The sequence below is a fragment of the Mandrillus leucophaeus genome, unplaced genomic scaffold (genome assembly GCF_000951045.1).
Source record: "Mandrillus leucophaeus isolate KB7577 unplaced genomic scaffold, Mleu.le_1.0 Scaffold349, whole genome shotgun sequence".
NCBI lineage: Eukaryota > Metazoa > Chordata > Mammalia > Primates > Cercopithecidae > Mandrillus > Mandrillus leucophaeus.
In genome coordinates this window covers 1,942,104-1,966,732 of record NW_012103687.1, presented here as the reverse complement: position 1 = coordinate 1,966,732, position 24,629 = coordinate 1,942,104, and the positions used below count along the sequence as shown (strand labels likewise).

Sequence of the window (24,629 nt, the reverse complement as noted above, 5' to 3'; positions counted from 1 at the left end):
TTTTACCTCAGCCAGCACTCTCTCCTGATTCCTGGGGTTTTCTGCATTTGCAGTGAAGCCAGTGAACCACACAAGTAGGCTGATTCTTCCCAAGCTCCAGCACTCTCCCTCATGTGCTGATCGAGTGAGGAATCAAATAGGAAGAGAGACCCATGGATTTCTGGCAGCCTGGGAAGTGAGTTCACGGCTGATCTCAGCTTGCAAATCAGACACTGGTCTCCTTGTTTCCCTTTACTGTTCATTGGGTTCAGCAGCCATGTCCTTCCAGGTTTCCTGGACAGTGATGGGCCACACTCTCCCGACTTCCAACCACCCACTCCTCAAAAAGAATAACCAGACTCAGCATCTTATGTGAGGGGCACAGCCAGGGGTCAGGATAGATTCGCATTTCGCATTAAGTCTCCTCCTCCAAGAGAGGCCAGGGAAGAGGCGTTGTTCCCCCTAATCTGTGTGGCTCAGGAAGCAGAGCTCTAGAGACATCTCCACCATGGCCTGCACCCCCTCCTCCTCACCCGCCTCAGTCGCTGCACAGGTGGCTGGAGACAGGGAGTCAGGGACTGGCACTGGGAGGGCCAGGGCTCTGCTTTGCTCCCCTGGCGCACTGAGCCATCTCCCTCACCCCGTGTCTCTCTCCTGACTCTCACAGTACTGGGCAATCAGGGCTCATTTGGTAGCCTGCACCGTCTATCTGTGGCTAAACCAGTTACCATCTCCTGCGCTGCAAGCAGCACAAATGACATTCTTGGAATTGTGACCTGGTACCAACAATGACCAGGAAGTGCCTCCAAACTGCTGATTCACAGAAGTACATATCTGACTGCAGGGATCCAGGATGGATGCTCAGGCCACCAGTCTTGCAAGGAGGCCTTCCTAAGCAGCTTCGGGCTTTAGGCTGAGGACAAGGCTGATCACTCCTGTTGGCTTCAGACAGCCCCCTGGAGGTCCAAACAGTGCTGCAGTCTGGGGACGGGAGATGGGAACACATCAGGTCTCCTAGGAGCCTGACCTTCCAACAGCACCACCCACAACCAGGACAGCTGGTGTGTTTACCATTTGCGTGGATGTTTCTTGGTGATGCCGCTAACCAGGGCCCAAGACGCAGTTCAGGGACAGTGATCTAGACAATACAGCTTTGTTCTCTCAGTGCCAGCCCCCAGAGGAGGCCCTTAGCAACAGCATTGTCAGACTGCCTCAAAAAAATCAGAAAGTCTTTGATTCCAGGAACAGACTGCCCTGGAGACAGACACAAGATGAGTCAGGTTAAGCAGGGACAGAATCCAACTGGGTCTGCCTCAGGCATGTGAACTAATGCAAAGGTCTGTTCATCTTTATTGTCCACTAAACACCTACTATGTGCCAGGCTCAGGAGAGGGCTCAGGATACAGAGTTTTGAAGACAGACAGGGTTCCTGTCTTTACAAGGATAATACCTCACAGAAGAGTGAGCACCAACAAGTCAAAGGAAATAGGGCATATTGTGAGGTATGCAAGAGGTGACGTGGGCCAGCACACGGTGAGGAACAGGAAGCCATTAGGAGGTTGGAAGCAAGGAAGACACAGACTCTGGTTTGAGATTCAGGAGGAAAAGTCCAGCTTCTCCAAGGAAAATGAAAAAGGAGGGGACAGAGTGAAGGCAGATGGTCCAGCTAGGACATGGTGGCTTTGTACACATGAGAGATGAGGTCTCTGGAAAGTAATGTGGCAGCTGAGCAGGGACAAATGTGTGTGACCCACACCATAGTGAGAAGGACTAGAGGAAAGAGGTGAATGGTTAAGGCCCTGAGCTTGTCCTTGTGATGGAAACCTGACAACTGCCTGCAGCTGTGATCGAGTGTGTCACGTTCCTCTTCTCTCTGGAAAGCTCATAGGACTCAGCACTCATTGCTGCCCTTCCCTGCTATTCAATAAGATTAATGTGAACCATCACTCTTCACACCTGAAAAGAGACCGGTTTACTTTCTATTGAGCAAAAGCCCCAAGGGTCAGGACAGAGCATTGCAGAGCATGTGGGAGGATCCCCTACACATCCAAGGGGCTGCTGCTGTTAAAACTCACGATGAAACCTCCCAGAGCTCTGTCAGAAACCATGAGAGCCGAGGTGTCAGTGCTGAAGTAGCTGATTTGGGAGCACACTGATTTGCAGTCTGTGCTGCTGCAGGAGTCTGAGGACTGAGGCCCAGCACAGGCAAAAGGCTCCCAAGCTGTCATTATGGGGCAGAGTCCTTGTGGCCTCCTCAGTGATGGGGGGTAAGGGTGGGTAAAGGTCAATGAAAAAGCTAGAGAGCAGTGGAAAGGCAGGATTCTGTGTCTGGGCAAGGAAAGGAGGTCCAGCCCCCACCCAGGCATCCTTATTCACCCTTCTCTTTACCTTCCTTCCTCCCTGCCACCTTCCCAGGGCAGACTTCCAGGGCTGTGGTGTCTCTGCTACTCTTTCTCCATCACAAACAGAGCAGTGGGGAGGTTATGTGATGACAAAGCTATCTCCTCACACTCAGCTGTCTAGTTACCCTGGGGAATTCCTCTGAAGGATGGGAATGCTCTGTTTGACCTCTGACCTACAGTAAGATCCCAGCCATTTGTGAGGCCAAGATGAATGACCACATTCTGTTTACACGGGATTATTTACAACACACATAGTCAAATAAAACCATCAAGTTCTGCAGAAGTCAATCCATTCTTCAGAATTATAGAAATGCAGGTCTCTCAGTTGTCAGCAACAGGCTTTAAATCCCAGGGTGACTAACTGGTCAGGGTGGGATCAGCCACATGAAAATGTTTCTTTACAGCTAGTGACTCTATTCTCTGTGTTTCCCCTGCTGAGGTTTCAGCTCCATGAGATTGTTCATTGTAGTTGCTGCTATTTTCTGTCTTGTCATTGCTGTAGCTACAGAGCCCATAACACTGCCTGGCACTAAGGACAGACTCAAAACATGTTTGTTAAATATGTGAGTTCACCCACATTGGAATGCCAGGAAGAGGTACAAATCTGAGGTCAAGATAATAATTTTTTAAAAAAATTCTGGAAATTTTGTGTTTGAGATTCAAAGTTCATTCAACAGAAGATATTAAGTGAGAACATTTTCCTTCGGATTTGGTTAGCAGGACAAGGATATGAATATGAAAATACAAATATATCACACATATCTCCCCATGGCCCAGGGACTTGAGAGCCCAGCTGGTCTCTGCAGCTGCCCATCACAGCCTCTTTTCACTCATTTATGGTCTGATTCCCATGAATCCATAGATGCTGGATCCCATGGGTTCATGTGGAGGAAGTGGAGAGGGCGTGATGGGCTTTCCCAGTCCTGCTTAAAGAAACCACAGGAAGCCAGTAGATCATAAAGCAAATTCGGGGGACAGAAATCCCTTGAGAGCAAATAAACTGCAGAATATGGGTGAGTTGGAAAAATGTCTGGTAATGATTATACAACTAAGAAACTTTACATTAGCAATCCTTCAACACAATATTCATTACAGAGCTTCAAATCAGCCATGTGATCAATGCAAATCAAACATTAAACTCATCAACCAGAAGTCCTATAATAGGCTTTGCTGAGGAAATTTTTGAAGGAAGAATGATGGGTTTATGAGCTCTGTGTCCACAGAAGAGATATTTCTGCACTAGGAGGAGTGGGTAAAGTCAATAAATAATTAGGAATGTAGGTGCCCATCTGGACTTTATTCTAATCCAATATGCAATGCTGTGAGTCCTGCATCTGCAAATCTTAACATTCATTGTGCTTCCTTCAATTTTCCACTTATTACAATAAATTAACTTTAGATATGGATGATCAAAAAACAAATCAATTAATGTGAGAATCCTTGAAATCTGTTGCTTTAATGCACAAAAATTAGGGAACATTTCAAAGGTATATATTTGTTGATTTATGTACCAATGATAAAATACCTTTTCGTTGATCTGTTGTAGAAATCACCTAGCAAGGGGGTAAGTTGCTGGGAAACAGGTGTTGAAAAGTTAAACAACATGAACCACAAAGATGATGATCAAAGTTGGCTGAAGAGTACAAACAATTCATTAGAAAATTATCAGTATGTTTTCTGACTCAAAAATTTCCATGCTAACCAGTGTTGGAAATATCCTTGTTTGTAATGAGATGTTTATGTTCTGCTTTTAACAGGTGTACAATGTGGACAAAATGTAAGCTTACACTGTGACTTCAAGTAGAAGCCCATCTTCTCCAAACAGGCAGAGGAGAAGCTGGTGTGGAGAACGTGGGAAAGACGGGAGCTCAGGGTTTCCCAGGACAGAGAAGCGAGTGAGTCCGGAGCCCTAGAAGTAAGAGGAGGGGATATGAGTTGGACTGCGGGGGTCTGCAGGGGCCACAGTGTGAGGGGCAGGCTGACGAGGCCCCAGGGCTCAGGTTTTATAAAAATGAGGAGTTACTGAAGGGGTTTAAGTCAGGGAGTGCCCTCCCTGCCCCATCTGAAAGAGCAGGATCTCTCTGAATGCCCTGAGGAGAGAGTGCCTGAGGGAAGTGAGTGATCCTGATTCTAGATTTTTCACTAAAGCACCTTATGAGTCTGGAAATCCAGGGGCCGTTTGCACAGTTACACAACAGTAGACGTGGCTACTTTGAGAAGTGATGGTCTCTGCCCTTGTCTTCTCACTTGTAAGAGAACTTTGAGGGAAAAATACATACTGATCTTTCTAATAAACTGAAAACATCCCATCAAAAAATACATGTGGCATATCACAATACAAACAAATTGTATAACATCTAGGACAAATTCTTGACCAAAAAATATAACACAACTGTGTAGACAATGACAAGTTTTACTTAGGGAGATAATGGCTAACTTCATAAAACAGAGAAATATGTCACACTGCTCACTGATCAAAGTAAGTCTACCAAATCTATTAATTTTCCTACATTACTAAATTGAGTCAAATCTGCATAAAACACACGAAACCACTGTATATATAACTTTTGCTGAATTGCTGCCTTCAACATATCATGGATCCTTTAGTTTTCCTGGAAAACTCTCATTTTCACCATCCTTTAAAAGAGTCCCTAGCTCTTTAAAAAAGAAGCAGTCTCTAGTAATCAGACCACGGATATGTGAACACTATCAGTGACTGGAGAGCTGCAGAGACCAGCTGGATTCTGAAGTCTCTGAGCCACGGGAAAGTCTGTGTCCTGGGACCAGCATTGGATGTTGTGGAGCTGCCCAGTTCTTGCTACACGGCTGCTCAGTAAGGACCATTCACTCAGAGAAATCCAGCCCTTGGGACTGGGCCCTGTGTTCACCAATGGGGACTCGGCAGCTGTGTCCCCTCTGGCCTGGCAGAGATCCCTGAGCAGGGACCTGTGTATGGTCTCAACAGGTGCTTCCTCCCAGGGCCTTGCAAGAAGAAAAGCAAACCTTCCTCCTGCTCAGGCTGCAGTGTGAGCTGAGCTGCATCCCCAGGGCTCAGGGAGGGGCTGGGCAGTCCCTGGGTGGAAACACATTTGCATGAGCAGCCCCTCCTCTGCAGAGGGTGGGAAGAAAAGGAGGCCTGGGGCAGCCCAGTCCCACTGCGGGGAAAGAGGCTGTGTCCACCATGGCCTGGACTCCTCTCCTCCTCCTGCTCCTCTCTCACTGCACAGGCAGGAAAAGGCCTCAGAGACCAGGGCCAGCACCTCAGCCTGATTGTGACTCTTCTGGCAAAAATCCCTGAACAACTTTAGCCTGCTTTCTGCCATATCACCCATTAATGCCTGTGTTTGCAGGTTCCCTCTCCCAGCCTGTGCTGACCCAGCCGGCCTCCCTCTCAGCATCTCCGGGAGCATCAGCCAGACTCACCTGCACCTTGAGCAGTGGCATCAATGTTGGTAGTTACAGCATATACTGGTACCAGCAGAAGCCAGGGAGTCCTCCCCGGTACCTTCTGTACTACTACTCAGACTCAGATAAGCACCAGGGCTCTGGAGTCCCCAGCCGCTTCTCTGGATCCAAAGATGCTTCAGCCAATGCAGGGCTTTTACTGATCTCTGGGCTGCAGTCTGAAGATGAGGCTGACTATTACTGTGCCATATGGCACAGCAGTGCTTCTCACAGTGACACACACACATGGGGAAGTGGGACAAAAACCTCAGCCTGCTCTCACTCTTGTTCTGTGACAACTTTCAAATTGAAAAAATAACTTTTCTGTTTAGAAACTATATTTGGAATTACTTTCTTGTGGTAACAGGCTTTTCTCTCAATTTCCCATTCATTGTTTTTGAAATCTCAGTAACACAAAAACAAAACCAAGCCACCTGATGACACTAAAATGTTGGCTGATTGTCCAGAGGTGTTCAAACCAGTGCCTGAGGAGCTGGACCTTTTTCTGCTGAAAGAAGCAAAATGAGCCTTTTCTAGCTCATATTGTAGTCAGAACTTGGGAACATTCTAGCAGGTAAACAGTCTCCTGCTCATGGATTCTGCTTTTCCAGGGTTCAAACCAGAGACCTGCCCTTCCATTTCCAGTAGCCTGTGCTCAGGGCTGTCCACGGTTCACTGTGTCCCAGGAACAAAGCATGAAAATGTAAAATTCTTCATGAGGACACAGGTCAGGGAGGAATTCCCCATAAAACTGGCCTGTCAGTGCTGGGTACCTGCATTTTCAGTTTCAATGTCAGAAGAGCAGATGAGGTGTGGGGCTAATTGGATCTGAGGGCAGCAAAACTCTTTGTAGGACATGAGTGAGTAAATGGTTGGGGGGTGGCGGGTAGCATCATGGCTTAGACGAAGCTGAGGCTGCTCCTGAGCCGTTGGTAGAAGGAGGTCCCATGGATGTGACTTTTCTCCAGCTCATCCCACTCAGAATCATGGGGACTGTTGAGGGAGGGTTTCCTGCTCCCTTGGGGCATGACCGTGTTCACATGTCTTCTCTTACACCATTAGAGCTTTTCACTGAGTCAGGGTCTAGTTGGTGCAACCTCTGGATACAGAAACTGCCCAATATTTGCTTCAAGTGACTCCTCCCCATGAAACTCTTGAGGAGGTCCACATCTCGATGTCAAATTCCTGCATGGGGAGCAGCAGAAACATTGGGCAGTCCCATGGAAATGGCTACTGAGGCTCCCAGAGACAGCACCTATATTTGTGACCCAGGACAACAGTGATGGACCTACAGGGGTCCCAGCCTGATTCTCCTGCTCTGGGTTCATCCACATTGCCTGCTTGACCAGCTCTGGGCTCCAGGCTGAGGACAAATGTGATTATAAGCATCCCACAGCTGCATCCAGACTCCATCTCACCAAAAGCTCCTGATCCATGGAGAAGTGAGAGAAAGATTTGTCCCCAACTCCTCCTGTCTACCCCATCCCTCCTTTATCCCTGCCTGTTGCCAACTCCAGTTCATGCCAAGGCTTCTGCTGTCACTTGTGTTACTGAAAGTGGAGCATTAGTTCAATGAAAAGAACTCGTTTGCTTACTGGTGCTCCAATGCAAACAGAATCAATTTGTTTCTAGAAGCAAAAGGAGCAGGCCACACATGGTGTGGATGAGGTGGGGGTGACAAGAAAGAAGAATCCAGCCTGTGTGACCCAGAGATGCAGGTGCCCCTGCCTGGTCCTATAGGTGTCTTCTGTTGGCGCAGGCATGGTGGCCATTTCCTGAGCTCTGAGACTGCTTGAGAGATGACAAGAAAGGAGAACCCATCCTGTGTGACCCAGAGACCCATATGTGAGAATGAAAGTCCAATACTTAAGGAAACATAGAATCAGCATTCTGAAAGCTCTGGCTCTGTCTTGGCCTTTGGCTGATGTAGAAGAGAAGCAAGAGAGATGCTCAGCTTTGGGTGGCCCAGGCACAACTGTCCTGAAAAGGGTCTGAGCTCTCTGCAACGTGGGCTTTCTGCAATAATATGCTTATGGAGGCTGCAATCCAAGTATGATGCAAAAGAAGCTATTTAAAGTGAGCAGGGGATGGTTTGCGGGGGAATGAGGCAAAAGGTGTGGGGTCAGATGTGGTAAGGAGGGTGCAGCCTGGAGAAGAGATCGTCTTTGGGAGCCTTATGAGGAGGAGTCCCAAGGCCCAGAGCAGTGACAAATAGAAGACGTGGAAGGATCTGGGCCCTGGAGACACAGACGTACAGGGGCTTGGGTCTGTTCTGGAGGGTCCCTGAAGAGGATGACATTAAAAAACTATGGTCACTGGCCTCTGTCCAATGCTCCCAGTCCCAGCTTCTGTCCCTTCCAGAGCTTCTGGGTGTCCAGGTCTCTTCCCTGAATTTGTTTTCTCAGCACCAGCCCCCAGGAGCAGCTTCACCTTCCGTGCCCAGAGTGGGGCTTACACAGCTGAGTATGAAAGACAAGATTTACAAGAAAGTATCTGCCCATTGTGTAGGGGGTGGGTGTGCAATTGTGGGCATTTGAGCTCCTCTAGGGACCTGAAAGAGCAGAGGTGCTCCCCAAGACCTGGACTCCTTACTTTCCCCTCCTCCCATCGCTCTCCTCACTGCAGCTACAGCCAGGTGAGGGCTCAGGGCTACTTGAGGACCCAGCACAGCCCAGGGCCTCCATCCCACGCATTGTCTCCAAACTCTGTAAGGGTTATCTCTGAAACTGCAGAAACATAGATTTCTATGTGCCCAGGACAGGGTTAGAGGACACTGACCCCATTTCTTGCAAGCTGCTCATCAGCTCTCAGGGCCCCAGTGAAGAGAAGAAAGAGTTAGAAATCAGGAATCGACCCAGGGCTCCCCTCTCTCTTCTCTCCCAGCCACCATCTGGCTTCTTCTAGCCACAGAAATAAAGAGGAGGTGGCCAAAAAAGGCAAGGGGAGTGCTAGGCAATATCAAAGGCAGCAGAGTCAAGCAGTCACCCCGGATGGTGTGAGGAGGTGGTGGAGGTGTCTGGAACCAGGGAATAGTGCGGACCCTCTTACTAAAGTGAGGAGGGGTGGCAAAAACGGAGGCCTAGATGGTTAACCAGATCTCCTGAGTCATTTACTCATTTTTTCTTCTGTTGCAGCTTGGGTAAGAATAGGACAAAAAAATTCTTTGAGGAGGTTTTTTTCTTCAGCTAAGAATCCTTAGAGGATTAACTCAGGAGTTGAGGGGAGACTGAGCCTCGCTCTCAGGCCAAAAGAATTTGTAGCTTTCAAGGGAATTGGATAGGATTGAAGTTCCCAGATTTTGGCATCTAAGACCTAAGTCCCCTTAGCCAAGCCCAGCACTGGCACCAAAGTGGAAGACGGCTGATAGATAAGTCTAGAAAGGCCTAGATGAAATAATCTTGGGGCTTAATCCTAAATCTAGATCTCAGGTTTTATGGTATAAAGCAGAATGATGATTAGATCTTAAATCTTAAGACTTGGGTTTGAAGTCAGACGTGTTGGTGTGCATCTGTAGTCCCAAGGTTTTGGAAGGCTCAGACAGGAGGATCACTTACTTCCAGAAGTTTGAAGTTACAGTGAGCTGTGATCATGCCACTGCACTCCAGCCTGGGTGACAGAATGACACTTCATCTCTAAACAAATAAACAAACAATCATTTGGGTTTGTGTCCTGGCATTTACTGGCCATGTGGCTTTGAGCAACCCAAGTTTTCCTTCTTTATTTCCTCACTTGAAAAATGGAGATAATGATGAAAATACCCACTTAGTAAAGGTGTTGGGAAGATGAAACGGGATTAATACAAAGTCACTCCATTGCTGCTAGGAGGTGGAAGCTTAGATACTGGAGGCCAGAGTGTTTGAGGGGCTTGAGGGACTGAGAACACCCAATCTGGAGGTCAGACTGGTAGAGAGATGCTTGGGACAGACCAAAGCCATAAAGAGTCTGATTCTGGGAGAGCACCAGGGCCAGGATGTGCCAGGGTTGCTGGGGAGGGGTAGGGGCTACAAAACAATTAATTAATTGCACTTGGTGTTTACATTATTCTAGAATTTATTCCTCAGATGGGCAAATATTTTCACGTACCTACCTACCTACCTGCTTACCTACCAGTCTGCAATCTCAGTGAGGGCCTTAGAGGAAGGGGAAGGCACAGAGGCAGAGGCTGGGTCCAAGGGCAGGTCCCAGTCATCTGGGAGCAGACTCTGCTCAGCCAGGGAGGGAAGACAGGAAGCAGCTCCTGGTGTCTTGGAGGCAAGCACCGCCCTGTCCCTGCTGGTCTTCCCGCTCTGTGGTCCCCAAGGGAGGTCCCTCAGGGAGGATGAGCTTCAGGACTGCCTTGTAAAGCACACAGTGAGCTGGGCAGGTGAGTCCAGGGCACGAGGACTGTGTGGAGACCTGAGACTCAGATGCTTAGTGACATGGACACTGCCCAGCTCCATCCTATAGGGAGAGGACAAAGTGGACAGTGGAGAAAGCCAGATTCTCAGGCCTGTGTGGGCTTCAGCCAGCAGAGGGTGCTGTGGGCTCTCTCTGAGGCCTGCGCTGTGGATCCCAGTTGGGAGCCACCCTCTAGGCCTAGGCTGGAGCCCTGTGCCCCTGCTCACGGGGACCAGAAGCTGTGTCCTTACAGGTCCTCAGGGAGACACAGAACAGCCCCACCCAGGTCCACCCCATCCCAGGCTCAGCTTTCTAGGCAGGGATCAGAGTCAGGGCCTGGGGTGGGACTTGGGCAGCCCAGGGGAGGAGGCTGGTGAGCATGAAGAGACCCTCCTTCATCCTGGGCTGTGGGAGGAAATAATAGCGACTGGGGGAGCTCAGGCCCAGCTGAGGGTCATCAGGATGCAGAGCTGTGTGGGGATCCCCACCATGGCCTGAGCTCCTCCCTTTCTCCCCCTTCTCATCCACTGCACAGGTGGCTAGGGCTAGGGCATAAGGACTGTGGGTGAATGGAATGAGAACCCTGCATGTTGCCCTCTCAACAGACCTGCCTCTCTCACCCTGTATTAGTCCAGATGTCAAGGTTCTGGTCCAGTCTGTGCTGACCCAGTGGTGGAGAGTGTTCATGTGGGTGCAGCAAACTGCCACCATCTATCACACTGGAAGCAGAAGCAAGGCTAGGTGTGGATCTGTGTCCTGGCACCAGCAGTGTCCCCAAACTCCTCATCTATGACAGCAGTCATCGGCCAGCACAGGTCCCAGCCCAGTTCTTGGACCCCAGGTTGGGGATCATGGCCTCCCTGAGCACCTCTGGGCTCCAGGCAGTGAAGGAAGCTGATTCTTATGCGCATCTTGAGACACAAGCATCCAAGATTATGCAGTGCTGTGCGCCAGTGGGGAGGTGGGAGGAAAACCTTCTGTTTTCCCAGTAATGTGTCTTCTCTGTTTAGCCTCCACCCCTTCAGCACAAGTTTCTGGGGAGGAGGAACTGAAGCCTGGGTGAGAGAAAGATTAGGACCTGGAGCCTACTGCTGAGGGGGACCTTTTCCTTTCCAGATGGCAACAGGGAGGATCTCCCTCTGAGATACATGAGAAGCTCCTTCCCATGACCTGTCCTGTCACGTGGATGAATTTGTATTTGGAAACAAGTGACTCCCCAGTGCCCAGCATTACACCCTCAGAGAAAACCTTCCAGAATCAGCAAGATCTGCCCTCCCTGACCCACTGGCCAGGAATCCCGGACATCAGGAGGGCTGGACTAGATCCATCATGCCATCTCCCCTGACACCATCATGGTGACTGGGGCGGGGGGGCTCTCTGATTAATTTCAGCCACACACTCCTGTCCCTGGCATTGAAGTTGGGGATGATAACAGGCTAAGTTTATGACTGGGTGATCTATGGTACAGAAAAGATAGGAATAGATCAGGAGTCTTCCCTATGTGGCCCCCTGTGTGCATCACTCTGCCCTCCACCTTCATCCTACGTTCATGATGGGTGCTGTCTCATCGAGGCTGGAACCTGGGCAGTAACATGGGCCTGTCTGTCCCCATCTCACAGTGCTTCATCCTGGGCTCCCCGACCTTTCTGATATTCCTTTCATGGATCAATTTGAGGCCAGGACACAGCCCAAGTCCATACAGGAGGCAGCGATCTGAGAATCAGGTAGTCTCATGAGAGACAGAAAGCAGATAAACACCCTCATGTTGAGCTCTTAAGCCCAGAGGAGTTAAGGAAATGAAAGGAATTCGAGAAGAAATATAAGTGGTCACTGCCCACCATCACATGGGCACCTGTTCTCCATCTGCCTCTCTCTCAGTGAAGACCAGACTCAGAGGCCTAGAGAAACACATCCTCATCTGTTCACACCGTGAGGTGCCTCCTTCTGCACTCATCCCAAGACTGCTGCCCCCTCAGGTTACCTGTGTCACTGCTGAGAGTCTTCACAGGGTCCTGGTCACAGGGGTTCAGATCAGGATCAGCCTGGCTATAACTCCGCTGTGAGCCTGCCCCTTCAGGACAAAAAGTGGACTATCAGGGCTCTAAGTGAACTCTAGTGGTTTACTTAAATCTTAAATTCTCCTTCTCAGTATCCTTCTAGGAAGTTCTGTCTCTAACCAATAATATCATGGCATTTCCTCAGGTCTAGAGCCACTTGATTTCCAAAATTCTATAGTCACTCTCATGTTGTCATTCCCTGTCATGGCTCATTTTCCACTTAGCAGCTAATGATGCCAACCATGTGTCTACAGCCCATTGTCATGAAAAATGGGGAGGAGAGGGTTCCTTAGATAAATACAGGGTTAGCAAAGAAAAGTTGCAGTAACTCTTAGGAATCACTTCAGGATCCAAGAAAATTCATTCATTCCGGAGCTTCAAGAGTTTATAACTCAAAAACAACAGCAGCAATGCACTAGGTGCTGAATCTTCTTGACCTTGTCAATTGATAACCTCAGAAATGATGAGAGAATACATTTCAAAAAGGTAAGCATATGACTTTCACAAAAATGTAGTATTCACGTATGTCAAAAATTGTAATAAGCTGATGTATTTTGGAGACAAACAGTATGATGGTAAATAAATGTAAAAAAGCATTTTAAAAACTCAGTGCTTATACTCCACCAGGATAGAACCTGTGAAGGAAATTTTTTGCGTTGAGGATACTGTCTTTTAGAATAATAGCAACGTAGCTATCAATTTGTGTTCTCATCTCACAATCTACAAATTAAAATCACCCCATTTATATCAAGTATCTAGAAAAATAACTGTACATTTGGACATTCCCGTCTAACACCACCCATCTATCCTCTCCCAAAGTGGAATCTCTCTGCCCACATTCTGCTCCTCTCCACACATCTGCCTGCTGACACATGACTCCTCCCTGCCTTCCTTTCCAGTACCCCCCGCAGATTGGGCCCACGAGGAGAACAAGCTCTTGGGCTTGGGGAACAAAAGTGCATCTTGTTGGACTTCTGAGGACTTGTCCTGCCAGAGTCTCTTTCTGGATGACAATCCCTCTGTTCCCAGGAGTCCACTTTTGCTGGATCGTGTTATTCATCTCTGTGTTACTCCATCTAGGTCTACTCTGTGGACTTCTCGACATCTTCACCTGAACCCCAGGAATCTTCAAGCCATGTCAATATTTCCTCAGTTGTCCTGAGATGTCTTGTTTTCTGTTCTCCTGCGATCCCACCAAGTCATCCCTTCTGAGACCCCTGAGTACAGCAGGGGCCTCTCTGGTCTCTTTGCTTCAATTATGAATGAGGAGAATGGGAGGTCCTCTTTGCCACTCCCACCCCTGTGTTGCCATCAGGGTCAGCTTCATGAGGCAGGGATGAGGCTGTCTAGATCAACATGGCGTTCCCAACATTGAGCTCTGTGCCCAGCACAAGGTAGGTGCTCAGTAACTATTTGAGAAAACCTACATTTCATCACACTGGCCTCATTATACTGAAGCCAGGATGGGGCTGAACTGGGAGAGGCAGCAGTAGAAATGTTCCTCCCTCTGCTTTCAGGCTAAGAACTCATGGGACGTCCACCAGGGAGAGCATCCCTTGGCAGAAAGGCGGCCATGGGCAGTCTTGTCCTCTATGGGAGACACCGCTGAGCCTGGGGGAAGCTCTGTTCTTGGAGGTGGGAGAAAAAGATAAACAAAATTCACCGTGAACGTCTATGCATCATCACAGAGGAGGCAGTGACAAAAAATAGAAAGTGCAAGCCCAGTTACAATTCCTTTCTACTTTAAAGGAAATAAAATTTAATATGCCTGCTGTGTTACGTAAACACAATAAACATTTTTTAAAAATTATAAAAATATTTAAAATAACACGGCTTACAATAAATGGGAACATTTCAAATAATGACACCCATGAAATGCAATCCTAAAATACAGAATACACTTCATTTCAGTTACATGTCTTGGCTTGTTTGATTTAAATGTCTATATTAGATATCGCTATTTCTTTCTGTATTTTTGTTTGTTTGCTCCTTTGTTGCTTTTGAGATGGAGTCTTGCTCTGTCACCCAGGCTGGAGTGCAGTGGCACAATCTCGATTCATTGCAACCTGCAACTTCCAGGTTGAAGCAATTCTCCTGCCTCAGCCTCCCAAGCAGCTGGGACTACAGGCATGCACCACCATGCCTGGCTAATTTTTGTGTTTTTACTAGACATGGGGTTTCCTTTTTTCTTTTTTCTTTTCTTTTCTTTCTTTTCTTTTTTTTTTTTTTTTAGACATAGTCTCCCTCTGTTGCCAGGTGGAAGTGCAGTGGTGCAATCTCGGTACACTGCAACCTCCGCTTCCCGGATTCAAGCAACTGTCCTGCCTCAGCCTCCCGAGTAGCTTGGGACTACAGGCACCAGCCAACATGACCAGCTAATTATCGTATTTTTAATAGAGATTCAGTTTCACCATGTTGGCCAGGATGGTCTTGATGCCTTGACCTTGTGATCTGCCCGCCTTTGCCTCCCAAAGTGCTGGGATTACAGGCGTGAGCCACCATGCCCAACCTAATCCATTGTTTAGATGGTGCATTTAAAACCTCATGGTACTGCAACTTCCAGGTGACAGATACACCAGAGTAAATAACATAACTATCCTGCTGTTCTCCAACCACATGGGATTCCACAAACAAAGATTTGTTGAGTCCAAGATGTATCAGTCCAGAACTCCCGCAGTCACATACACAATCTGTTTCATTTTAATGAACAGGATTATCTTTTTTCTTCAGTTTATTGTTTTTAATGTATCATATTCTAGATTTCATTACAAAGCAAAGATGAATAATTTCTATCATCTTTAAGACATGCCCAAAACACTCCTTACTGAATTTGAACCATATTATTTCCTAAACATCCCAGTTGGAATGGTGGATCCTAAAGGCTACCATGTGTCAGGCTCAACAGTGTACAGACTCCGGTCAAAACAAGTTAGCGTTTTATTTCTTCCCATCTTCAAATACTGAGCATATTTGCTTTTTTGCTCTTAAGCGAAACACTGCAAAGTCATTTGCCAGGATCTCCTGCAGACTGGCATTCAGTGATGGAGAACAGACTCCTGGGTGAGATCCCTGGGCACAGGATCCAGATGACTGTGACTGCAAGTGTGGAAAAGTAGATAGAGAACAAACATTTACCAGCATAACCCTCTGAGAATGTGCCCCGGCCATCCTGGAGGGAAGAGCTGCTGACTACCCAGCACTGCAGAATCCACAGAGGAAGGAGGGCTCTGGCCACCAGGGAGGAGCGACATGAGAGCAGAGGACCCGGTGTCCCCACAGGTGAGGAAATGAGTCCATGGGGCTGGTCAGGGCTCTCGATTTCATTCTGACATGAGAGGACTTTGTGTAGTCACCACCTGAGTCCTATACAGTGAACAGCCAGGGAGCCATGGACAGATTCACCCCTGAGGAACCCAGGAGAACGTGAAGTCTGGCCTGAGGTCATGTAAAAAAGACTCAGGGGGCTGCCTGGCCTGGCCCTGATGGAGAAGGCCGTGGACAGAACAACCGGGAGGGAGGGGTGTCTCTGAGAGGCTCTGGTCACCTTGTCATACAATGGTGGTGTACAATGTCGCACAATGGACACGAGGGGGCGCCAGCGTACCATTCCTGAGAGGACTGGGTGTGATGAGAGCAGGACCAGCGCCAAGTGTCCTGCTTGGTGCCCTATGCTTAGGGCTCACAGATGTGAACTCTCCACCCCCTGGGACCACACGGCCCCACCCCTGCCACTCCCTGACATCCTCAGGCAGAGGAGCTTGACCCAGGGCCCAGGGTGGGATCAGAAAGCTGGAGGGTCTGATTTGCATGGATGGACCCTCCTCTCAGAGTATAAAGAGGGGCAGGGAGAGATTTGGGGAAGCTCTGCCTCAGCTGTGAGCACAGAAGGCAGGACTCGGGACAATCTTCATCATGACCTGGTCCCCTCTCCTCCTCACCCTTCTCATTCACTGCACAGGTGCCCAGACACAGGGTCGGGGGAGGGGTCCTGGAAGCCCATGAGGCTCTGCTTTCTCCTTCTCTCTCTAGACCAAGAATCACCATGTCTGTGTCTCTGCCGCTTCCAGGCTCCTGGGCCCAGTCTGTGCTGACGCAGCCGCCCTCAGTGTCTGCGGCCCCAGGGCAGAGGGTCACCATCTCCTGCTCTGGAAGCAGCTCCAACATCGGGAGAGGTTATGTATCCTGGTACCAGCAGCTCCCAGGAACAGCCCCCAAACTCCTCATCTATGACAATAATAAGCGACCCTCAGGGATTTCTGACCGATTCTCTGGCTCCAAGTCTGGTAACTCAGCCTCCCTGACCATCACTGGACTCCAGACTGGAGATGAGGCTGATTATTACTGCGGAGCATGGGATAGCAGCCTGAGTGCTCGCACGGTGCTCCAGGCCAATGGGGAACTGAGACAAGAACCCCCTTCCTCCTCTGCCAGGAGGGTGAGTGCCTGCAGCTGCTGCTCACGCCTGACCTGTAGCTTCCGCTGGTGCAACTCCCCCATGGGCCTAGGGGCAGCCAGGGCCCTCCTAGGAGTGAAGGCTCCACCGCTTTTGTCCTCAGAGTCAGGGACAGGGACCCCAGGAATCAGAATATCCTCCTCCCGCAGCTTGGGACACAGGGTCTCTGTACTGATATCGTGGGCCGAGGTGGCAGGTTCAGCTGTGTCTCCACAGACCTCCCTGTACGTGCCCATGGTGGGGGGAGCGGAGGAAGAGGTGTGGGCCTTTGAGCTTCACTAGAGGCCTGAGGGTGCAGAGGTGCCCCGCAAGACCTGGACTCCTTCCTTCACCCTCCTCCCATCACTCTCCTCACTATAGCTATGGCCAGGTGAAGGCTTAGGGCTACCTGAGGACCTTGCTCAGCCCAGGGCCTCCATCGCAGGCATTGTTTCCAAACTCTGTAAGGGCTGTCTCTGAATCTGTAGAAACATTCATTTCTATGTGCCCAGGACAGGGTTAGAGGGCACCAACCCCACCCCTTGCAAACTGCTCCTCACCTCTCAGTGCCACAATGAGGAGAAGAGTTAGAAATCAGGAATCTACTAAGGGCTCCCCTCTCTCCTCTCTCCCAGCCACCCCCTGACTTCCTCCTTCCACAGAAATAAAGAGGAGGCCGCCACAGAGGACATGGGGAGGTCCAGACATTATACTGGGCAGCAGAGCCAGGCAGTCCCTCAGAGGATGGAGGGAGGTGGTGGAGGTGTCTGGGACCAGAAAATAGTGAGGGCGCTCTTACTAAAGTGAGGAGGGGGGTATAAACTGAGGCTCAGGTGGTGGACCAGATCTCCTGAGCCATCTACTCATTTTTTCTTGTCTTACAGTTTGGGTAAGAATAGGATTTTTAAAAAGTCTGAAGAGGTTCCTTTCCTCAGATAAAAATTTGTTGAGGATTCTTGCCCACTCAGGCATTGAAGGGAGGCTAAGCCACACTCTCAGGCCAATAGAATTGGGGGATTTCAAGGGAATTTGATTACACTGAAGTTCCCAGACTCTGCCATCTAAGACTTATGCCCTCATAACAGAGCCCAGCACTGACACCAAAATGGATGAAGGCTGATAGATAAGCCTAGAATATTCTAGCTGACACTGACTTGTGGAAAACAGAATCAAGTTAAAATATTGAAGCAATAAGGTGGCATCCCACAGTGAGGAGAAGAGAGCTTGGGTGGGGGAGGCTAGAGGAGCCATTAGAGGGTTGGACAAGGAGGACACAGAATCTGAGGTAAGTTTGTGAGGAAGACTCCAGATGCTTCAGAGAAGATGGACAAGGAGGTAGGGAGTGTGAAGGCCGTGGGACCAGCTCTGGTCACCAGGAGAGAGTGGTCAGATTCAGCACCAGTGTCTGGGGAGGAGGGAGTGAAGCCTGGGTGACCAGAGAGTGCAAGGCGGGCCTTAGGACCTGAGTGGGGCGCAGTGATCACACTGTTGGGGGGTCCTTCAAGTGCAAGGGGGCTGCAGGAAGACTGGAGCTCATTGTCACAATGGAAACTTAGACAACAGCTCCCCAGACTTGTTCAAAGTCATCACAGACCTTTCTCCTTTCCACATGGCAATGGGAGGAAAACATATGTCTGAAATATATAAGAGGTTAGTTCTCCATAACCTCTCCTGTTCCCTGGCTGAATTGCTACTTGGAAATAAAATGACTCTCCAGTTTTACATATGACATCCTCACTACAAAAAAGTTCCAGAATGAGAAAGATCTGCCCTCCCTGACCCACTGGTGAGGAATCTCAGCCTGCAGGACCACTGGACTAAATCATTCATGCCATCTCCCATGACAGCGTCATGGTGACCAGGCAGCTTACCTTATGGGTTTGGGTCACACACTGACTGTCCCCAACATTGCGGTTGGGGACACTTACATGCTGAACTCATGGCTGGGAGATCTGGAGTCCAGACATGACAGGAAAGGGAGAAAGACCAGGATCTCTGCCTAAGTAGCCCCACTGTGTGAATCACTGCACCCTCCAGCCTCATCTTCCGTTTGTGGTGGGTGTTGTCTTGTGAAAACGGAAAGCTGGGCTGGGACACAAGCAAGAGAGTCTCTGACCCACAAATCTCCATCTTAGGCTCTCTGGTCTTTCTGATATTCTTTTCACAGATCAATTCCGGGCCAAGACACATCCATTCTCTGACGACTTGCCCTGCCAGGGTGTCTTTCTCAATCACAGTCACTCCTTCCTGGGAATCCACTTCTCCTAGATCCTGTTATTTATCTAATGTTATTTATCTATATCTACTTGGTGGACTTCCCTACATCTTCCCCTGAACCCCACGAATCTTCAGGTCATGTCCACATTCCTTTGCTTCTCCTGTAGTCCCTTCCTCCTTCTTCCCCTGTGATCACACCTAGTCGAGATCTCTTCTCAGACCCTGGAGTGCAGCAAGGACTTCTCTGGTCTCTGCCCCAGGGATTAAGGGGGTGGAAGAGAGGACTCCAGTGCCCCTCCTATGCCTGTGTTTTTATCAGGGTTAGCTACACAAGGTAGGGATTTGGCTGTCTAGATCAACATGGCATTTCCAACCCTGCGCTCTATGCTCAGCACAAGATACGTGCTCAGTAACTATCTGACAGAGACCTACCTCTTATCACATGGGCCACATTATACTGGACCCAGGGTGGGGTTGACCTGGGAGAGGTGGCCGTGGACCTGCTGCTCACTCTGCCCTCACCCTAAGAACTGATGGGGCATCCACCAGGAAGAGCATTCCTGGGCAGGGAGGGGGTCATGGGCAGTCTTGTCCTGTATGTGAGGCACGGCTCAGCGCGATCACAAGATCCAGATGACTATGACTGCAATTCTGGGGAAGTAGAGAGTGAAGATTGACCAGAATAACCCTCTGGGAATGTGCCCTGGGCATCCTAGAGGGAAGAGCTTCCCTTCTACTCAGCCCTGCAGGATCCACAGAGGGAGAGCTCTGGCCACCAGGGAGGAGCCACATGAGAGGATCAGGTGTCTCCACACGTGGGAAAGTGAGTCCCTCAAAGTTGGTCACTGTTATGGGTTTGATTCTGTCCTATGAGGGCAGTCACCACTCAGTCACCACCTGAGTCCTCTACGATAAACAGTTAGAGCTCCCCAGACAGATTCACTTGTGAGGAGCCCAGTAAAGTGGGAGAACTGCCCTGAGATCACAGGGAGAAGACGCAAGCACCTCCTGGCCTGGCTCTGAGAGGGGGCAGTGGCCAGAACAGCGGGGAGGCAGCGGTGTCTCTGGAGGTTCTGGTCACCTTGTCATACAACAGTTTGTCTTGGTCTGGACACCAGGGGGCGCTTGGGGACCATTATTGAGAAGAGTGGGGAGATGAGAGCAGAACCAGCCAGCTGCCCTCCCTAATGTCCTCTGCTCAGGGCTCAAAACTGTGTCCTTTACACCCCTTGATACCACATAGCCCCACCCCTGCCACCCCCTGACATCCTCAGGCATAGGGGCCTGACCCAGGGCCCAGGGTGGGATTAGAAAGCTGGGGTCTGATTTGCATGGATGGACCCTCCCACTCTCAGAGTATGAAGAGGGGCAGGGAGAGGTTTGGGGAAGCTCTGCTTCAGCTGTGGGCACAGGAGGCAGCACTCGGGACAGTCTCCAGCATGGCCTGGTCTCCTCTCCTCCTCACCCTTCTCATTCACTGCACAGGTGACTGGATACAGGTCCAGGGGAGGGGCCCTGGGAAGCCTATTGACGATTGGTTTCTCCTCTTGTCTCTAGAAGCAGAATCATGATGCCTGTGTCTCTCCCACTTCCAGGGTCCTGGGCCCAGTCTGTGCTGACGCAGCCGCCCTCAGTGTCTGGGGCACCCGGGCAGAGGGTCACCATCTCCTGCACTGGGAGCAGCTCCAACATTGGGGGTTATTATGTACAGTGGTACCAGCAGCTCCCAGGAACAGCCCCCAAACTGCTCATTTATGGAAATAATAAGCGACCCTCAGGGGTTTCTGACCGATTCTCTGGCTCCCAGTCTGGTACCTCAGCCTCCCTGGCCATCACTGGACTCCAGTCTGAGGATGAGGCTGATTATTACTGCGAAGCATGGGATAACAGTCTGAGTGCTCACACGGTGCTCCAGGCCAGTGGGGAACTGAGACAAGAACCCCCTTCCTCCTCTGCCAGGAGGGTGAGTGCCTGCAGCTGCTGCTCACGCCTGACCTGTAGCTTCTGCTGCTGCAACTCCCCCATGGGCCTAGGGCCAGCCAGGGCCCTGCCTAGGAATGGAGGCTCCCACACTTTTGTCCTCAGAGTCATTAACAGGGACTCCAGGAAACAGAATATCCGGCTTCTGCAGCTTGGGGCACAGGGTCTCTGCACTGAAGTCCTGAGCTGAGGTGGCAGGTCCAGCTGTGTCTTCACGGACCTTCCTGTGCCTCCCCGTGGTGGGAGGGGGTGAGGAGGTGTGGGCCTTTGAGCTTCACTAGAGGCCTGAGGGAGTAGAGGTGCTCCCCAAGACCTTGACTCCTTCCCTCACCCTCCTCCCATCACTCTCCTCACTGTAGCTATGGCCAGGTGAGGGATCAGGGATACTTGAGGACCTTGCTCAGCCCAGGGCATCAGATAAGAATACTTAGAAAACTATTGCCCACTCAGGTTTTGAGGGGAGGCTGAGCCTCACTCTCAGGCCAAAACAATTGGGGGATTTCAAGGGAATTTGATTGTACTGAAGTTCCCAGACTCTGCCATCTAAGACTTATGCCCTCGTAGCAGAGCCCAGCACTGATACCAAAATGGATCAAGGCTAATAGATAAGCCTAGAATATTCTAGCTGACACCGACTTGTGGAAAAGACAAGTAAAAATATGGATGCAATAAGATGGCATCGTACAGTGAGGAGGGGTGAGTTTGGGTGGGGGAGGGTAGAGGAGCCATTAGAGGGTTGGACAAGGAGGACACAGGATCTGAGGTAAGTTTGTGAGGACAATTCCTGATGCTTCAGAGAAGATGAAAAAGGGGGAAGGAAGTGTGAAGCCCATGGGACCAGATGGGGCCACTGGGAGAGAGTGGTCAGATTTAGCACCGGTGTCTGGGGAGGAGGGACTGAAGCCTGGGGGAGGGGAGAGCGCAAGGCGGGCCTTAGGACCTGAGTGTGGGGCAGTGATCACACTGCTGAGGGGTCCTTCAAGTGCAAGGGGGCCGCAGAAAGGCTGGAGGTCATTGTCACAATGAAAACTTAGACAACAGCTCCCCAGCCTTGTTCAAAGTCATCACAGGCCTTTCTCCTCTCCACATGGCAACAGGCAAAGGAAAACTTATCTCTGAGATATGTAAGATGTTAGTTCTCCATAACCTCCCCTGTCCTCTGGCTGAATTCCTATTTGGAAACAAAATGACTCTCCAGTTTTATGTACGACATCTTCACTTTTTAGTTCCAGAATGAGAAAGATCTCCCCTCCCTGACCCACTGGTGAGGAATCTCAGCCTTCAAGACAACCGGACTAAATCATTCACGCCATCTCCCATGACAGCGTCATGGTGACCAGGGAGACTATCTGACCAGCCACACACTGCCTGTCCCTAACATTGCAGCTGGGGACACTTACATGCTGAACCCATGGCTGGGAGATCTGGGGTCCAGACAAGACAGGAAAAGGAAAAAGACCAGGATCTCTGCCTAAGTAGCCCCACTGTGTGAATCACTGCACCCTCCACCCTCATCTTCAGTTCGTGATGGGTGTTGTCTTGTGAAAACTGACAGCTGGGCTGAGACACAGGCAAGACCGTCTCTGTCTCAAAAAACTCCGTCTTGGGCTCTCTGACTTTTCTGATATTCTTTTCACAGATCAATTCCAGGCCAAGACACATCCATGCCCATCAAGGAGGCATTGATAGGAGAATCAGGCAGCTTCAGGAGAGACAAGAAGAAGATAAACACCCTCAGGTTGGCCTCCTAAGTTCAGAGGAGAAACAAAGGGGAAAGAAGCTCAAGAAGCCACACTAGATGTCACTGATCACCATCACCTCAGCACCTGTTCTCTATCTATCCCTCTTTCAAGAGAGGACCAGACTCAGGGGACAGCACCTGCACCTCCCCCTCTGTCCCTGCACTGCATAGGGAGCCTCCTTCTGCTCTCATCTCAAGGCCGCTGCTCCACGAGGTCAGCTTTGTCACTGCCGAGAGTCTTCCTTTGGTCCTGGTCCCAGGGTCTGGGGTCAACGGCAACCTGGTGTTGACTCAGCTGTGACCCTGCCCCTTCAGGACACAAAGCCAATTAAACTATTAAAGTCATAACTGAACTTCCTAGTTTACCCAAACTTTAGATTCTCCTTCTCAGTGTCCTTCTAGAAAGTGCTGTCTATATCAAATAATAACGTGTTATTTCCTCAGGTCTAGAGCCATTTGATTTCCAAAATTCTGTACTTAAACTTATGTTCTCATTTCCTGTCATGGCTCATTTTCCACTCAGCAGCTAATGATGTGAACCATGTATCTACGGCCCATTGTCAAAAAAAGAGAGATGGGAGGGTTCTTAAATAAATAGAGGGTTAGAAAAGAAGAGTTTCATTACCTCTTAGGAATTACTCCAAGAGCCAAGAAAATTAATTCCAGAGCTTCAAGAGTTTACTCCTCAAAAACAACAGCATGAATACATTAGGTAGTGAATGTTCTTGGTCTTCTCAATGAATAACCTCTGAAAGGTCCAGAGTATATGTGTCAAAAAGGTATGTGCGTAACTCTCATAATAATGTAGTATTAATTTATGTCAACAATTTTAATGGGTATATATTTCTGAAAAAAAAAAAGCAGTATGATGGTAAAAGAAATGTAAAAAGCCTTTTAAAACCACAGTGCTTATAGTCCCCCAGGATAGCACCTGTGAAGCAAATTTTTATTTTGCTGAAGATGCACTGTCTTTTAGAAAATAGCAAGATAGTTGGAATTTGTCTTCTTCTCTCACAACGCTCTAAAAATTAACATCATCCCATTTATATGAAATATCTAGAAATATACCCCTACATGTGGACATTCCCATCAGACATCTCCCATCCAGGCTCTCCTAAGGTGGAATCTCCTCTTTTTCTGCCCATGTTCTCCCCCTCTCCACCTCTCTTCTGCTGACACGTGGCTCTTCCCTGTCTTCCTCTCCAGTGACCCCAGCAGATCAGGGCCAACCAGTGAACAAGTTCCTGGACTTGGGGAACAAAAGTGCATCTTCTTGGATTTCTGAAGACTTGCCCTGCCAGGGTGTCTTTCTCAATCACAGTCACTCCTTCTTGAGAACCCACTTCTCCTAGATCCTGTTATTTATCTAATGTTATTCATCTGTATCTACTTGGTGGATGTCCCTACATCTTCACCTGAACCCCGGAAATCTTCAGGTCATGCCCACATTCCCTTTGTTTTCCTGTACTCCCTTCTTCCTTCTTCCCCTGTGATCACATCTAGTCAAGATCTCTTCTCGGACCCTGGAGTGCAGCAGGGACTTCTCTGATCTCTGCCCCAGAGATTAAGGGAGTGGAAGAGAGGACTTCTGTGCCCCTCCTATGCCTGTGTTTTCATCAGGGCAGCTGCACAAGGTAGGGATTAGGCTGTCTAGATCAACATGGCAAATCCAACCCTGCGCTCTATGCTCCGCAAAAGATACGTGCTCAGTAACTATTTGACAGAAACCTACCTCTTATCACATCAGTCCCAGGATGGGGCTGACCTGGGAGAGGTAGCTGTGGACCTGCTCCTCACGGTGCCCTCACCGAAGAGCTCATGGGGCATCCACCAGGAAGAGCATTCCTGGGCAGGGAAGGGGTCATGGGCAGCCTTGTTCTGCATGTGAGGCATGGCTCAGTGCGGTCACAAGATCCAGATGACTATGACTGCAATTCTGGGGAAGTAAAGAGTGAAGAACCAGAATAACCCTCTGGGAATGTGCCCTGGGCATCCTAGAG

General features: G+C 49.5%; 1 protein-coding gene and 2 gene segments (V, D, J or C); all 3 read left to right on the top strand.

Annotated features, from left to right (window-relative positions):
• The first annotated feature begins 5,562 nt into the window (after nucleotides 1-5,562).
• LOC105546106 (immunoglobulin omega chain-like) lies at nucleotides 5,563-6,144 on the top strand. The gene is made up of 2 exons (XM_011989193.1): nucleotides 5,563-5,608; nucleotides 5,732-6,144. The coding sequence occupies exons 1-2, from the start codon at nucleotides 5,563-5,565 to the stop codon at nucleotides 6,142-6,144; spliced, it is 459 nt and encodes a 152-aa protein (XP_011844583.1).
• Nucleotides 6,145-15,300: 9,156 nt separating this feature from the next.
• On the top strand, nucleotides 15,301-17,505 carry LOC105546104. The segment is given in 4 exon segments: nucleotides 15,301-15,361; nucleotides 15,440-15,538; nucleotides 16,327-16,694; nucleotides 17,354-17,505. Coding segments are annotated over 4 exon segments (534 nt in total).
• A 2,792-nt stretch (nucleotides 17,506-20,297) lies between these two features.
• On the top strand, nucleotides 20,298-21,832 carry LOC105546103. The segment is given in 3 exon segments: nucleotides 20,298-20,393; nucleotides 20,504-20,806; nucleotides 21,762-21,832. Coding segments are annotated over 3 exon segments (420 nt in total).
• Nucleotides 21,833-24,629: the final 2,797 nt, after the last annotated feature.